This window comes from Castanea sativa, chromosome 10 (genome assembly GCF_040712315.1).
Source record: "Castanea sativa cultivar Marrone di Chiusa Pesio chromosome 10, ASM4071231v1".
NCBI lineage: Eukaryota > Viridiplantae > Streptophyta > Magnoliopsida > Fagales > Fagaceae > Castanea > Castanea sativa.
Window position 1 is genome coordinate 34766577 of NC_134022.1, and position 18027 is coordinate 34784603.

Genomic DNA, 18027 nt, shown 5'->3' on the forward strand with positions numbered 1-18027 from the left:
TTTACGAATAGGGAAAAACCAACACTGCAAAAACTCTACCGAGTAATTTTAAGGTCACCACTCTTGAGAATTCACTATTATCACAACAAGCGGTTACAACTAAAGGAATCTCAGTACCTTATACCAATCTACAATTGAACATTTACCCTAATACCCAATTAGACTTGTTTTGTAATGACAATCTCTCATTTTCAATGCACGACTCCCAATACATGACTAACTAATTGCACGGATCACAGTACGCGACTTCAATCACCAACTAAAGAAGAAGGTTGGCTGCAAAGTTCTTCTGTTCTTCAACACATGAAAATCTTGAAGTTGCTTGGTCACAAAACCCTACGGTGTACAAAACACAACAGCTTCTTAAAAACTAGGGCAAACTAGGTTTCTGGTCACACTTGATGAATTATGCTCTTGTGCAATTGTGTTCTTGGTTGTGTAACCTGATACGGCCCTTAAAATAATCCTTTTATATGTCTATAGTTGTGAGAAAAAAAAGCCCAAACACATAATCACAGATTGGAGGAAAAAAAGACTCGAAAATCTGAATTTCATAAACTTCGGCAGATACCCTATCTGTCGAGCTGTTGTCGAGCCACGGGCTAGAATAGCTCTTCAAGGCTCGATAGATGCTAGCTGTCAAGTTTTAATAAACAACACTTTTCACACTTGAATCTTGAACAGACTTGCATGGCTTTAACACTTGATCTTAAAACAAGGTTTCTTGAAGTATCAAACACATCCTAGATCTATCCAATTACAAGTAAAGTGCATTTTGTTAAAGGATTAGCCAATTACATAAATAGTGACATATGTTCCTAACATTCAATCACATATATCCTAACAAATTTTAATTGTTTGACTAATCAAAATTAATTTAAATTAATCGTGTGTGGTTGACTCTTCCTAGACACAATGCATATGGACCATGCAAACTTGATCATGCAATATCTTTCGATCCAATGGTTCGATTTAGAAACCGGACACACCATTGTGACTGTTAGAATCTCAAGATCATTGTTATGATATGCAATGAATGAATTAGTGCATGCAATGCAAGAACAAACTGATGCATGTGATGCAAGAACAAAATGATGCATGTGATGCAAGAATAATTTTTTTTTGGTATATGAATATTCACTCCAGTCATCTTCCTTGATTAAAGCATAGGTGCAAAATCGAGTGTCTACAGAATGTCCCTCATTGACAGAGCTTGGAAAGTGAATGTCAATGTAAAACAAAGACACTGATTTTAGCGACCATGATTTAATTGAGGTTGAATTTTCAAAGATTACCTAGCCCTCAAACCTAAAGCTTTGGAAAATATAACTAGTACCTTATCTTTTCGACAAAACAATGAAAATACTTGACTTAGCTGGTAGTTGATGAACTTTGAAATGATTCTTGACAATTGATATGACTGGGAGACTTTTCATTCTGATCTTAAAATGAAGTCATCTGCGATCAACTGGCTTGATCTTGACAAAGGGGGGTCTACGATCAATTGGCTTGATCTTGACAAAAAGGGCGTCTGTAATCAACTGACTATTTTTAGGTAAGGGATATGTATGTGCGTTTGATAAGTCTAAAAATTGTTTAGAAAACTATTATGCATTAAAACCTTTTAATTAGAGATATTACATATAAGCATGATTTAAGTAAAATATATGTTCGTGAGTTGTGCAATCTTATATATATGATAATTTTAGCATATTAATGTTATTACTTATATCACGAACATAATATTTAAGAATGAAGTGGATATGCTACTGTTGTGAAACATTTATGTAAAAGCAAAGTTATCAGAAAAATGTAGTTTTTAGTTATTCCATTGTTATGATCTAAACTCAGCCAGTAGGGGTTATAGTACTGGCATTTCTATGGAGATTTTGATTGGTCATTATAAGTGGTGAAGGCTCTGTTGTACCTGCCCTTGTTGGGAATGACAACTTGTGGAGGATGCCAACCTACCCCCATGGTTGAAGATATGTATTATGATATAATCCCGGGATTACCTAGCATTGTGGGGAATGCTGGATGCCTAGCACTATATGCTGGAAGCCTCCCAAAGTTGTGACAGACTTACAATTAGACTGACTAATATGTATTATAAATGAGCTATTAAGTTATTTGGAAATTATAAGAAAAGTATGATGATAAGAAAGGTATGTTAAATGTGTTATAAGTTTGATGGGAAGTTTATGATCAAGTATTTTATAGTCTGTTTAAAGATAATGTTATTGAATTATGTTTAACTTTCTTATTATGTTCTTTTATTATTATATGAAAGGAAAATGAAGTATTTTCATCTGATAGTTCATAAGTTATTTTAAGAACAATATGAATAGTATGGAGGCTATTTTATCAAATCTGGCATATCCATAAAATATTTGATTCACATGCATTTTTATTAAAGGCCCATGGAGCTTAAAACCTTACTGGGCTCCGCAACTCACTCAATTATATTTCAGTGCACAGGTTCTTTCCTAGAAGTAGCAAGAGTATTAAAGGTGGCAAGGATTTTGTGATTCTCATTTGTTAGAATGTATAGTTTTTTTTGTTGTATAGTAGTTTAGCTCTTTTATTGTATAGGAGGAATCAAGATTTACTTGAACCTTTGAGCATAGATGTAATTCGGAACCTTAGTTTGTTTTTGAGGTCTTTGGGGTTAGGTTTGTAAATGAGAGTTTTGCTGAACGTTTAGCTATGTAATATTTACACGAATACCTGAAGTTTCAGCCAAGTGGTAATCTTGCAAAGTTCAAATAAGATGAAGTTTCAAGGTTTTCATCATTTTTGTATATTATGGCTTTTATGCAAGAAAATAAGCAGGAATACAAGAAACAATTCTTGATAAGCACCTTCAATTTAGGTTGGTTCGTATTAGTATTGAGGTAAACTTGATATTAACATGTTGATCACGCTCTAAATTCTAAAGTACAGGTTTGGGTTGTGACAGTGAGACTACGGCAAAATGTGTTGTATGTTTATGCTTCTTTTTGTTGGAACTTTTTTGTGTTTAGATTTAGGCAGTACTGTAAATCTGCGTTACTTAGAAAGCTTGAAAAGAGTTGGACAAATTCGAAATTATGATTGGGGCGGCGTGGCTTATGCTACTCTGATGCACTTCATGACCCAATTCTCTAGGCGGGGTCTCTCAAGCTTGGGTGGGGCTCCATTTATATGGCAGGTAAGGTTTTGATTTTTTTTTTGGCTATCTATAAGCTTTTGAAAAATTATCTTGGCTTTGTGATAATGGTGTTGTGTCAATTTTTAGGTTTGGATGTATGAGTATTTTGGAGTGGGTCATGAAACACAGGACGAAGTTTCTAGCATTTTTCCTAGATTTCTCCGTTGGTTGCCTCAGTATCGGTTGTCTCAGTCGGTTGTCAGTGACTTCTAGGTATTCTTTGGAAATTTGGTGCTTGGTGATTGACAATTTAACTGTTGATGATGTGAGTCATTTTTCTTTTGCTTCACCTCTTCCTTTTCTTTTTTTTGGGATCTTTGGTGCTTGGTTATGGTTTGATCTTTTCATTCTTGGTTTCTTTGTGATTTTTTAGATGTCTTTAAATCCTTGGGTTGGATGTGAGGGGTATGTAGAGTGTGAACGGGCTTTGGAGTTGAATGGTTTTCAGGCATTGTTTGAATGTGGGCATGGAAGGTATTGGTATCTTAGTGATCGGGTGTCACCCCAAGTTCTTCATGTATATCCTCCTACAAGAATTTCAGTTCCTCCTTGTCCCTCCATTCGGTTAGTTGACTTTCTGACTGATGAAGAGATTGCTCAGGCCCGTGTGAGCTTTGTTGTTCCAAGAACAGTAGGATCTTATTCTGAATTTATTAAAACTCGTCTGCAAGGTTGCTTGGCTGGCCAAATGGTACTTCTTTTCCTTTCAAAAGTCAAATCTTTATTTTGCAAATTATTTCCATAAGTCAGCTACAAACTCTACGAAACCTATTCAAACTTGATTGGGAGTTGATGTAACTCATATAAATGAGTTCTCCTATGACAATTCACTACATCAAGGTTAGCAACACACAATAATCACAAGCAAAAGTCATCCATGGTTAGCAATCAAAATTTTTCTCATCCAACAATTCATGATATCAACAAATGGGTTCGTAGCTTTGATTTCAGCACCAAGACCAATTTAGAACCTTCAAACTAGAGGGATTTAAGGCTTTGAGGAATGTCAAGATCAAGTAGGAGTTTTTTCGTGCTGCTGTGAAATTCTGGGATCTGACATACCATGTTTTTCAATTTAACATTGCTAAACTCTGTCCGAAAATTGAAGAGTTTTCCGCTATTCTGGGCTATGATCCAAGTAGGAAATCTGTTGCAGTTTCTTGTGATCCTAGGCATAAGGAATCCTTGTCTGATGCTATTGGACTTCCTACTTTCATTACTAATTGTATGATTGAAGGCCATATGGTGAATCTTCGTGCAATTATCTCTCGGCTGATTGGCAAACGCACCTATGGAGTGGCCAACAATATGCAAAAAAACTTCGGTTTGGCCTTATGCTTCGTGGGAAATTTTTTACTTTGCTCTGAGAGACATGGTTTTGTGGATGCTTGAGCCAAATTAAGGATGGTGAAAATCCTGTTTCTTTGATTTTGGCAAAAACTCTTCTAGGATTGGATGCTGTATTTCATGGTTGAGAAACTCAAAACTTCTTAGGGCGTCCTTTGACTTTGCGATTATGGCTGATGGAGCAATTGGATATGATTGCCAAGCCTACCACTGGTAATTATGGGCCTTGTAGTTTTCTTAGCAGGGCTATAATCAAAACTGAGTGCCAAACTAAGAGTGATTGGGTGAAGTTCCTGGACAAAAAATCTAGTACTTCAATTCAATGGGACTGTTATTGGTGGAGGTGTCCACCCCATCTACTGTAGTCTCTAGGATCAAATCACATCTTCCTTATTGGGTTGTGGAGGGCAAATTTCTACAAGGCAGATAGACTCTTGAGGTAATTCAAATATGAACAAGGAATTCCTGGTGCCAAAAGAAGAAGACCTTTCTCTCCCGTGGACACAAATCCTACTATTGTAAAGAACATGCTACTGGGTTTAGAGATGGCTGACCAGGTGGATCAATCTTTTGTCAAGGTTCACTTTCACAAAATGACTACATAATACTCTAATTGGTTGATAGACAAGATTGTTGACAAAGAAGCTAAGAGGGTTGCTATGAGAGAACAATTTCTCAGAGACAACCGGGAAAGACTCGATGCAGACAACTATGAATTCAAAAGAAGAGACAGGGATGGTGAAGTACCTAACACAAAAGAAATTAATGATTAGAAAAAGTAAAGACTAAAGACAAAGTGACCTTCTTATTATTTGGCTTTGAGCATGTTTATTTAGAAGTTGATGTAAAAACTCTTATTTTTAGGAATTATTTAGGGTTTGCAAGTTAGGGGTTCTGTTTATGGTGTAGGCTTTTGGGGTTTGGTTTTTATTTATTTATTATTTTTTTGTGGTTTGCTTAGGGTTTAGGTTTTTGTGTAATGACATGGTTTAATGGAATGATTGAATTTTTGACAAATTTTGGTTAATGGGCAAATAGTGGGTTTTGGGAAATTGTGATCGGACCAATGCATGGTTGCCTACGTACCCCCTTTGTAGAAGGATTAGGTCATCACGTAGTTCATTAATTTTTTTTTTCCTTAATTTTTGTCTAGGCTGCCCTTTCGGGTTTTCAACCCAATAGGCTCTGTCACTCTCTTTTTTTTACTCTCCTTTTGCGTAGGTCGCCCTCTCGGATTTTCAACCTACCTTTTTTTTTTTTTTTTGTTACTCTAATTTTTGCCTAGACTGCCCTTTCAGGTTTTCAGCCTAGCGAGTTTTTATTTTTATTTTTTATGGCTTGGTTTACAACTATCACTTCAGACATGGTACTTCTTTAATTGATCCATGTTGGTTGGCTCAGTGAAAGGGTTGGCATCTAAGTCCATCAACCTTACTACTCCTCCAGAGTATATCTGCTTGATAATGTATGGGCCTGCCCAATTTTGCTTGAATTTCCCATTTGCATCTTGAACTGGGACTCAGATTCCTTTCAACACTAGATCTCCTAACTTCAAATCTTTGGTTCTTACTTTCTTATCAAAAACTTTCCTAAGTCTCCTTTGGTATCCCTAAATGTGATACAGGGCTTTGAGTCTTTTCTCATCCAGCATGCATAACTGGTCATTTCTACTTTGCAACCAATCTACTTTGGGGATTTCACTTTCGAGTATTGTCCTTAGTGATAGGACACCCATTTCAATGGGAAGGACCGCTTCCATCCTATACACCAATGAATAAGGAGTGGCTCATGTGGAAGACCGAATTGATATTTTGTACCCCAGAGTGCATAGGGCAACTGTAGGTGCCAATCCTTTGTGCTCTTCTTCAAGATTCTCCCTATATTTTTATTAGCAGCCTCAACTGCTTCATTAGTCTGAGGACGGTAAGGTGAGGACTTGTGGTGTTGAATATTGAACTATCGTAGCAGCTTTTCTGTTTCTCCCTTAAAATGTAATCCATTGTCGGAGATAATTTCATGTGGCACTCCATATCTACAAATGATGTTGGTCTAAATGAATTTAGCAACTTTCTTTGAATTCAGGACTTTGTAGTAGGCAGCTTCTACCCATTTAGTGGAATAGTCTATAGCAATGAGTATGAATTCATGACCATTAGATGCAGTTGGATGAATCTTCCCTATAATGTCTATCCCCCATGTAGAGAAGGGCCAAGGTGATGTCATAGTATGCAATGGCATGGGTGGCATGTGTTTCAAATCTCCATGGACTTGGCATTGCTAACATTTTCGAACATAAGCCGCACAGTTGGCTTCCATGGTGGTCCAATAATAGCCTTGTCTTATTATCTTCCTTGATAACATGTGTGCATTCATATATGGCCCATAACATGATTCATGAACCTCCTCAATTATTTGTTGTGCCTCCTTAGCTATTACATAAAGGAGATGAATTCCATCGTATGATTTTCTGTAAAGCCTTTCACCACAAATAATGTAATTAGTGGATAACCTTCGGATGGTCAATTGGTCATTCTTGTCTGCAGATGGCGGGTATGTCTCTTTCTTGAGGTACTGTAGGATATCTGAATACCATTCACCTTCCCTATTCTTTCCCCCAGCTTCTTCTATTGTCATGCAGTAGGCTAGTTCTTCTTTCTGTTCTAACATTATCGATCTAGCTTTGTCTTCTTTTGACCCATCCATCATGGATGCCGTGGTTGCCAAAGCATCTGCAATTTGGTTCTGTATCCTTGGCACATATTGGTATTGGATCTTGTTGAATTTTGATGCCCATTTTTGAAGACATTCATGATAAGGCACCAACCTTTCTTCTTTGATCTGAGATATTATTAAAGCTAAGCCTCCATATAGCTCCAACTCCTTCACTCCTCGGCCTAAGGATGCTTGTAGACCCATAATGCAAGCTTCATATTCCGTGACATTGTTGGTGGCAGGAAAGTTAAGTCTGCCGGAAAATGGAATGTGTGTCCCTTTTGGTGAAATTAAGAGAACACCAATTCCACTTCCGTTTTGATTTATTACTCCATCAAAATACATCTTTAATGATTCTACCTCAATCCCCATGATATCTTCATCCAGAAAGTCCCCTTGGACCTCTTCAGCTTCTTTTGGTGACCAATAGGCTAAATGATTGGCGATTGCCCTCCCTTTTACAGATTTTTGAGTCACATACTTAATGTCAAATTCTGACAAAAGCAAAACACATTTAGCAGTCTTCCTATCTTGCACGGGTTTTTCCATTAAGTACTTCAAAGGATCCATTCTTGTAATTAAGAAAACCTTGTAAGCAAGCATATAATGTCTGAGTTTGCAGGTTGCCCAAACAAGTGCTACACATATCTTCTCTAAAGGTGAATACTTTTCTTCATAGGGTAGCATCTTCTTGCTGATGTAATAGATTGCATTCTCCTTTCTAGTCTCCTCTAGGTATTGAGCAAGTAGAGCCTCCATTGCTGTCTTCGTAGAGGTGAGATACAACAACAATGGCTTTTCAGGTGCCGGTAGGACAAGTATTGGTGGTTTCATCAGATAACTCTTGATCTTCTTAAAAGCTTCTTGACATTGTTCATTCCTTACTGTAGGGACTTCCTTCTTAAGCAGTTTGAAGATGAGTTCACATGTCATGGTGAGCTGGGCTATGAACTTGCTAATGTACTGTATCCTCTCTAGAAATTCTTGAATCTCCTTTTCAGTTCTTGGAGGCTTCATCTCTACAATTGCCTTGCTTTTGTCGGGATCAACTTCTATTCCTCTTTGGCTTACCATAAACCCTAACAGTTTTCCGGATGTGACTCCGAAAGTGCATTTCTTGGTGATGGTGAATCAAAAGAAAAATGAACTCTGACTCGTCCATAGGGGTCATCCAGGTCAAGAAGGCAAGAATGGCTTCCCTTGTCAGGATAGTCATCCATAGGCATATGGGTCGTCCATAAGGAAAACCCTTGGACGAGCTCTAACACTTGGGAATAATTCTAGAAATTACTATACAAGAGCTAAAACGGACCCCGTGTCACTATTTGAAGGCATGAGTTAGGTCCTGGTTCATCGTTATAACTCCTTCCGTAGTACTTAACTTCCATGACATTTATAGGAAATAAAATATTCTAACTCCTATAACGCTTATGGAAGTTAACCTTGAATCATTTGGCCTCCTCATTTGTAGGGGAAGTTATGAGACAAGTAACCACTCCAAGACCACACTATATAAAAAAATTTACAACTTTTGAAAAGTTGGAACTCTAGAATTTGAGAGAAAAACTAACTTTGACATCAGAGGGTTTTTGGCTGGTCCACCCCGGTCATCCTTTGATTGTGTGTTCTTCTTTTCAGGCCTTCCCAACAATCGCTAGTCCATTGAAGCTCGAAGCATCTAGCCTACTGATTTTCTTTGCATCATCAGTTGGCATCGTCTGTGGGTAGTTTGATTGATTGTGTTTTGCAATTTAACTTTCCTCGCCTAAAGGCTGTATGGTTCAGACAAGATCAAGGGCCACTAGCCTAGACCAGCAGAAGAGTAGGGATGCTTCTAGTAATCCCCACCGTAATCGTCAGTCAGCACCTGTCATGCAACCATTTTCCATCTAACACATACAATCCATGGCAGTTGCCATGGCGAAATTAACCCGTCAAAACCATGAGTTGACTAGGGAGATTAGTCTAAGGAGGCAACACCATGAAAGACACGCGGAAGGGCAAGCCCAAAGTCAAGAAGGCAGAGGAAAAAATGCTGAGTTTGAGAACCAGTCAAGGGGTACGGCTTCAAGAAGGGTGCCACATTTCGAAAAGGAGATGGACCAAATGAGGAAGGCTATGGACGAGATGAGGGAAAACATGAGAAGGATGAATCCCGTAGATGATTTAGTTCATCGAACAGATTCCCCTTTACCGCTTCCATCAATAGTCACCCCTTGCCTCCAAAGTTCAAGATGCCTTTTTTGGATTCATATGATGGAACGCGCGACTCGTGTGACCATATCGCCACCTTTAAGACTACCATGCACCTCCAGGGGGTTCTGAACGAGATTATGTGTAGTGCTTTCCATATCTCCAAACATAATGGGCTCGTTCGAACAATTGAGCAAGTTGTTCGTCAACAATTTTATTGGAGAACAACGGCATAAGCGTTCCTCGTCCAGCCTGTTGACCATAGAGTAAGGGGAAAATGAAAGCTTGCTGTCCTTCATTACTCGGTTCAACAAGAAAGTCCTAACAGTGGATGAGATGGATGACAAGTTGTTATTGGTAGCCTTCCATAATGGAGTTAACTTCGATTTATTCATTCATAAGCTTTATGAGTAAGAGCCACAAACCATGGCTGAACTCGTTCATTCAACCCAAAACTTCATGAATGCGGAGAATGCAATCATAGCCAAGAAGAGAAAGAGAGCAAAGCACATGGAAGTAGATCCCCTGTGCCATCCTGAGTAGGGTCCTCGTCCAAAGAAGGCCCGGGCAAGGGAGAAGAAAGATAGAGATAACAAAAAGGCATGTTCTTCAGCAAGGAGTTAACAGTATACGCCCTTGAATACGCCACTTGAACACGCCACTTGAACAAGTGCTTATGCAAATCAAGGAAAACCCATCCTTAAAGTGGCCAGATAAAATGAAAGGAGATTCCAACAAGCGCAATAGAAACAAGTATTACCGCTTCCATAGAGACCATGGGTATGACATGGATGAGTGTTTTGATTTGAAGTAGCAAATAGAGAACCTTATCAAACAAGGAAAATTGAGAAATTTTCTTGGACGAGATAACAAGGACGAGAAGTTAAAGGCGAAGGTAGAGGAGCCGTCACGACCTTTACTTGGAGAAATAAGAGTTATCATAGGAGGAACTTCAACAGGATAATCTTTCAAGTCAAGAAAGACTTACCTAAAGGTGGTCCAAAACGTCCAACTATTTGGACGGTCTCCAAGGACGAGAGGAATGGACGAGCATGCCATTACATTCACGAATGAGGATGCCGAAAGAGTCCACCACCCACATGACGACGTGATCGTCATCACCTTGCTCATTGCTAATTACACGACTAGAAAGGTGTTGATAAACAATGGAAGTTCGGTGGACATCTTGTATTATCCCGCCTTTTAACAGATGAGGCTCGAACGAGATCAACTTTGTCCAGTAAACTATCCTTTGATAGGATTTGGAGGGATGGAGCTGCAACCTGTGGGTATCATTACGTTACCTATGGTGGTAGGTGTATATCCGCAACAGGTAACTAAAGAAGTAAGTTTCCTTGTTGTTGACTGTTCATTGTCATACGACGCTATCATTGGACGATCGACGTTAAACAGTTGGAAGACGGTAACGCCAGAGAATGCTATTTAGCCATGTTGGCTATGGATGAGCAGGTACAGACAGTGAGAATAGACGAGAGGAGGGTTACCGCAGAGCCCATAGAGATGTTGGAAGACATTCCTTTGGACAAGTGTAACCCTGAAAAGTTTACAAGAATAGGAGCGAGCATGGAAGAGAAGACAAAGCAAGACCTTGTCCAATTTCTAAAGAAGAGTACAGATGTGTTCGCCTGGAGTCATGAGGATATGCCAGGTATAGAATCAAGCGTCATTAGCCATCGTTTGAACGTATATCCTTCGTCCAAGCTTGTACGTCAGAAGAAAATAATTTTTGCCCCTGAGCGAGACAACGCCATTAAAGAAGAAGTCCAAAAGTTAACCACGACAAAATTTTTCAGAGAAGTCTATTACTCGGACTGGTTGATTAATGTGGTAATGGTCAAGAAGGCAAATGGCAAGTGGAGAATGTGTGTGGACTTCACTGATTTGAACAAAGCCTGCCCCAAGGATAGCTATCCGTTGCCATGCATTGACCAGCTGGTGGACTTAACTAAGGGTCATAAATTGCTAAATTTCATGGACACTTTTTCAGGCTACAATCAAATTAGGATGGACGAGATGGATCAAGAAAAGATGTCCTTCATCACCAACCGAGGCTTATTTTGTTACAAAATGATGCCCTTCGGTTTGAAGAACGCGGGGGCAACTTATCAAAAGCTGGTTAACCATATGTTTCATCCACAGATTGGGCGAAACATGGAAGTTTATGTAGATTATATGTCGGTAAAGATTTTGGACGAGAAAGCATTTGGATGACCTTTAGGAGACCTTTGATACGCTTAGACGGTATAACATGAAGTTGAACCCGAGTAAGTGTGCTTTTGGAGTTTCGTCGGGAAAATTTCTTTGATTCATGGTTTCACATAGGGGCATTGAAGCAAATCCCAATAAAATCCAAGCAATACTAAAGATGGAGCCACCGAGGAATATCAAAGAAGTCCAATCTCTCACCAGATGAATTGCCGCCCTTAACAGGTTTGTCTAAAAAGCTACAGACAAGTGTCTACCATTCTTTAAAGTTCTCAAGAAGGCATTTGAATGGACAAACGAGTGCCAGAAGGCCTTCCAAGACCTCAAGGCCTACCTCACTACAACTCCTTTGCTAAGCCCATTCGTACCAGGGGAAGAATTGTATTTGTATTTAGCAATGTCCCCACAGGCAGTGAGCTCGACATTAATTAGAGAAGAAGGAAGAATACAGAAACCAGTTTACTATACAAGCCGAGCGATAAGAGATGCGGAAGGACGATATCCAATGATGGAAAAGCTAGCCTTTGCTTTGGTCATGGCTTCTAGGAAGCTAAGGCATTACTTTCAGGCCCATGTCATCAATGTCTTGACAGATCATCCACTAAAGAAGGCGATGAACAAGTTAGAAGCCACAGGACGACTAATCCAATAGACCATGGAACTTAGTGAATTTGATGTTAGATACCAACCAAGAAGCGCGATAAAAGCACAGACATTGGCAGATTTCATTGCAGAATTCACTCCCAGCCAAGACGAGCTGGATGAAGGAGACGAAGTTCAAAGGTAGGTCATCAGTGTAGATGGCTCCTCCATATTATATGCAAGGGGAGCTGTAGACTACTATGACCAAGTCCAATATATGCCAAGCATAGATCTTCTAGAGGTACAACAAATTGGAGGAGAAGGAAATTGGATGACTCCAATAAAAGTTTATCTCAAAGATGGAAGACTTCTAGAAGACAAGGACGAGGCTAGGAAGTTGAGGATCAAAGCTACCAAGTATATCCTTATAGACGAGGTAATGTATAAGTGAGGCTTCTCTTAGCCTTACTTAAGGTTCTTAGCTCCAAACGAGTCGAATTACGTGTTGAGGGAAGTTTATGAAGGTGCATGCAGAAATCACTCTGGAGCAAGAGCATTAGTCCATAAGGTTGTCCGTGTAGGCTTCTACTGGCCAACTATTCAAGCAGATGCTAAGGCTTATGTCAAAGTATGTGACCAGTGCCAGTGCTTCAACAACGTCCCAAGATAACCATCGAAGTATCTGACCCTAATGATGGCCCCATGGCCTTTTGCGCAATGGGGACTGGACATTTTAGGTCCATTCCCACTTGCAATAGGTAGATGAAGTTTTTTGGTAGTAGAGATTGATTACTTTACTAAGTAAGTAGAAGCCGAGCTCTTGGAAAAAATCACTCAGCAAAATGTCAAGAACTTCATATGGAAGAACATTGTATGCAGATTTAGGATACCTAGGGTACTAATATCTGACAATGGACGACAATTTGATAACACACCTTTCAGGGAGTTTTGTGAGTAACTTGGAATAAAAAATAATTATTCCTTCTCCTCCCATTTGCAATCGAACGGCCAAGCAGAAGTTACAAACCAATCCTTATTGAAAATTATTAAGACTCAGCTTGAGGGGGAAAAGGAAGTATGACCAGACGAGCTACTAGGTGTCCTTTAGGCTTACAGGACGACTGTGAGAACCCCAACAAAAGAAGCCCCTTTCAAGCTAGCCTATGGAAGAGAAGCATTCATACCTGCAGAAGTGCATATAGCCAACCACCGAGTGATGAAGTATCAAGACAAGGAAAATGAAGAACAACTTCATCTTGACCTAGATTTTATTGACAAGGTAAGGATGAATGCGGAGCAAAGGACAGCAAGATACAAAAATCTTATGACCAGGCAATATGATGCCATGGTAAAACCCAGGCGTTTCAACATTGGGGACCTCATCCTTAAAAAGATATCCATGGCAACTAGAAACCTGGCTCACGGAAAACTAGGGCCTAATTGGGAAGGACCTTATAGGGTTATCAACTACAAGAGGCAGCGGTCATACTATTTGGAAGCCCTAAATGGACGAAAGCTAGAACACCCTTGGAACATTGAGCATCTGAGAAGATGCTATCAATGAAGGGTTAGCTTGGACGAGAATCACCATGGATGAGCATCATGGATAAGGTTGAAGTTATGTGGTCTACCTCATATTTACTGATGTTTACTATTATTTCGTGTTTTTAAATAATAAAAAGTGCATTAGTTCCAAACTTTTGCGCTATCTATGGACTGATTTGTGAAAGACGAGGTTATGTACTTGGTTTGTATAAGTATTTTAATTCCCTAAGGCACTGGCTTCTAAGCATGTGCCATGCTTGTGGACGATATCTATGTTATATATAGTTTGGATTTCCAATATATGTGATGCATAAATTTCTAATTTTCATGATTTCATCCACAAAAAGGCTAAAGGCCTAAGACGAATAAATTCTTCGGACGCAGGGAGGTAACGTCTATTAGCTTTCCTTAAAATAGGGATAAAGCTAGGTAAAATAAGCCAAGGCACGCTCGTCTAAACAATGGACAAGACAAAGCCCGAAGCGTATTCGTCCAACCAATGGATGTGAAAATGCGTGCATGAAAGAATATTCAAAATCCATGGATAAATAGAACCAGCAAAAACAATCTAATCTTTGGACGAGTAAAAAAGCTGTAAACGTTATGCCTAGAGATGAGTCCTGTGGACGAAAAATAGAGCCTGTTATCAAATCTCTGGTCGATTAAAACTAGTAAAACCAGTGCCATTCGTAATTCGCAAGACGATTTATTCTTATAAAATTTAGAAGATGATGAAAATGTTGAACATGAGGGAGTTCTAAACATGGATGAGCCAAGTGCCTTCATGAGTGGACGAGCCACACTTAGAACCAGTATAATGTATGATGTAAAAAAAAGTGGGGGGTGGGTTCATCCATACAATAATATGCTCAATAGTAGATAAAAAAGTAATGGAAATGAACATTCATTCATCAAAGTTTCAAAAATGGTAGACGACCACCGTCCAAAAACCCTTGTAAAATAAAGCCTAAAAGGCAACTGTTTAGAAACTCGTCCTAAGTATTATGGACGAGTGAAATGTACTTGAACGATTTCAAACAGCCTTAAACAATGGACCTCATTAAAAAAAAAAAAAAAAAAAAAGACAAAGACAAAGGGAAATTAAGACAAATTTTATCTTCACTGTGGGGGGTCATCTCCAACGTTAGGCTCGTCCTGGGTAGGTTGAGTAGTGGCATCATCTTCAATGTTAATGTCTTTAGAGCTCGTCTGCAGAAGAGAGCTTGTAGCAGTACCAAGATTGAGCTTAATGGAGCTAAAGTCAACTTCAGGGAAGTTTTCCCTAGCGTCCATGTGAAAATCTCAAAAGCCCGCCGCGTAGTTGGTGTCCAGTAAGTCAATAAATTGTTTGGAGGCTCTAAACTCCACTACTACATCTTCTTTTGCCTTGTTAAGAAGGGTAGTCAACTCGTCATTCCTCTTTTGAAGATGGTCAAGATGAGTATCCTTCTCAACAATATCAGCTCTCAGATCTTCAACCAGGTTCTACAGCTCCTTGGCCTCGTCTTTAACCTTAGTTTCCACCTTAACCAATCTCTTGCAGTCGTCCTTGACCTCATTGATCCTCGTCTCAAGCAAGACCTTCGTCTTGTCCAACTCTGTGGCCTGCCTAGACGCAGCAATGAACTTCGACATTGCCTACACAAGTGATTAAAACTTTTGTTAAAAAATATACATGTATACATATTACTATGACAAGACGAGGTAAAAGTAATTACCTTGAAAAGATCATAAACACCAGAGTGCTCAAGTTCTTTTATGGACATGTCATAGCACACTGCCACGTCCTCACCAGTTACAGCCTACTCAAACCTCTCCCAAGCCAAGTCTTCATTTTCCAAGAGATTCATGGAAGCTCTTCGAGAAGGCTGAGACAAGGCAGGTATAGTGGTTTTGGACGGAGGATCTCTGGCAGGTTCAGTATCCACGTCGTGGATTTGGACGAACGACTGCTGAGAAGGAAAAACAGGGAGGCCAGGCTTGGCCACCCCAAGCTTAGACAACTTGTGTTTGGCCCTCTTCTCCTTACGACGACTTGGAAGATTCTCCAAGTCAATGGCCTTTGACAAATTCTTTCTTTTGTTTCCAACAGTAGGACGAGGCTGAGACTGAGGTTCAAGCCTGGTTACCTCATCCACAACTTCCTTTCCTTTATTTTCCTTCATGGTTGCCATCCCTAAAAGGAAAATATTGAAATATCAGCTAAGGAATGTATAACAATCAAATAACTTCTAAGGGAAAAGGAAACTCACGTCTACGAACAGTGAGCTTATGGGCAATAGCTACAACAGAGGGTTTAGGACCGAGACCCCATATGGCAAGACGTTGAAGGGTCACCAAAGAGTGAAAGCTCCTATCAACGTATAGACGAGCTCTGTGGACGCGATCACGATGAAATTTACTAAAAGATGGTCGTTTAATAGCTGAAACAAAGAAGGGAGGAAAAGGTTAGACAATTACATATAAATGAAAAGGGGGGGGGCAAGCAAAGCGAACACAACAAACAAAAATATACCTTCAGGATGAAGGTTGCCTAATTCTCCAGTATATGGGGCAAATGAATCCCTGCCAACCTCAACAGGGTGCCCAGACCAGAAACTAGAGGCGAAGAAAAACTCTGTCTTCTAGTTTCTGTCAGATGTAACCAAGGACTTAATCAATCTACAGTCACTGCACCTGGTGGTAAATTGATAAAAGCCCAAGGACTGACTAATCTTTGAGGGTTTGTAACAGTAGAGGAACTCGTCCACAGTAAAAGGACGATCCCCTTCAAATACTTCCCTCCACAAAACTTGCATAGAGATGACGAGTCTCCATGTATTATGGTTAAATTGACAAACTCCTAAACCTAACCTAGTAAGTAATTCTCTAGCAAAGACATTTAGGGGTAACCTAAGCCCCCCTAGAAGGTAAGCCTCATAGGTGCCTATCCCAAAACAGGGTTGACAACACCATTCCCCATGAACGGCTAACCTAGAGGTAAGGTCATCTGGGATTTAGTACCAACTCCTAAGGGCAGCTAGTCTCCTCTCATCCGTCTTGGAAGGTATACCTACAACATAGCTATATACAGTCTCTACCTCGTCTATAGGAGTGGGTGGAGGAACACTCGTTAAGGTACCAGACTGAGACCCTGAGGTTGCCCTCGTCCTAAGGTGTTCTTAGAAGACCTCTAGGGGAACCCTAGGAACACTAGATGTATATTCCTCAGTAGTATTCCCATTACTACTACTACTAAGGCTACTAGAATCAGTGTAGCTAGTGAAGTCATGATACTCATCGATAGCCTTATCTACACTATTGCTAGACGAGGAAAGAACAATCTTAGACATTTTAGAAATTCTAAGGAAAACCCAAGGAGGATGAAGAGAGTACTTGGCTCTAGACAAAGGAGAACTAAGGACAAGGAAACACTTCTAGACGAGGCGCTAGACGACAAGTGTCAAGGAAGAAAATTTCAGAAATGTGAAGGGCAGGAGAGGAATTCTACTATTTATAGGCAGTAGAATTTGGCATCTAAAACGACGTGACCAACCAAAGGATGACACGTGGCATATTCCTCGAAAAAAGTGAATCAACGTGACCAGTCACCAATGAGGTCATGACATGTGGCAGGGCATCAAACCGCTAAAAAAAAAAAAGAACGTCTGAAGGATAACAGTAAATCCAAAAATGCCTTGGATGACCTTTGGACAAGGGGGCAACTGATGGTGAACCAAAAGGAAAATGAACTTTGACTCGTCTATGGGGGTCGTCCAAGTTAAGAAGGCAAGAATGGCTTTCCTTATCAGGACGGTCGTCCATAAGCATGTAGGTTATCCATAAGGAAAACCCCTGGACGAGCTCTAACACTCGAGAATAATTCCAGAAATTAATATACAAGAGCTAAATCGGACCATATGTCACTATTTGGAGGCATGAGTTAGGTCCTGGTTCATTGTTATAACTCCCTCCGCAGTACTTAACTTCTATGACAATTATAGGAAATAAAATATTCTAACTCCTATAGCGGTTATGGAAGTTAACCTTGAATCCTCTGACCTCCTCATTTGTAAGGGAAGTTATGAGACAAGTAACCACTCCAAGATCACACTATATAAACATTCATTCACATCAAGTAAAGGTAAGTTTTTTACAACTCCTGAAAAGTTGGAACTCTAGAATTTGAGAGAAAAACTAACTTTGGCATTGGAGGGTTCTTGGCCGATCCACCCCAGTTATCCTTTGATTGT

General features: G+C 39.7%; 2 protein-coding genes across 2 annotated transcripts; one reads left to right on the forward strand and one right to left on the reverse strand.

The window, feature by feature from the left end:
- Positions 1 to 4704: 4704 nt before the first annotated feature.
- Positions 4705 to 8323, reverse strand: LOC142612434 (uncharacterized). The gene is made up of 4 exons (XM_075784530.1): positions 7362 to 8323; positions 7047 to 7286; positions 5092 to 5284; positions 4705 to 4830 (listed from the first exon to the last, which is right to left on the reverse strand). Exons 1-4 carry the CDS (start codon positions 8321 to 8323, stop codon positions 4705 to 4707), a joined length of 1521 nt encoding a protein of 506 aa, XP_075640645.1.
- A 4000-nt stretch (positions 8324 to 12323) lies between these two features.
- Positions 12324 to 13814, forward strand: LOC142612435 (uncharacterized). The gene is made up of 2 exons (XM_075784531.1): positions 12324 to 12451; positions 13367 to 13814. Exons 1-2 carry the CDS (start codon positions 12324 to 12326, stop codon positions 13812 to 13814), a joined length of 576 nt encoding a protein of 191 aa, XP_075640646.1.
- The last annotated feature ends 4213 nt before the right edge of the window (positions 13815 to 18027 follow it).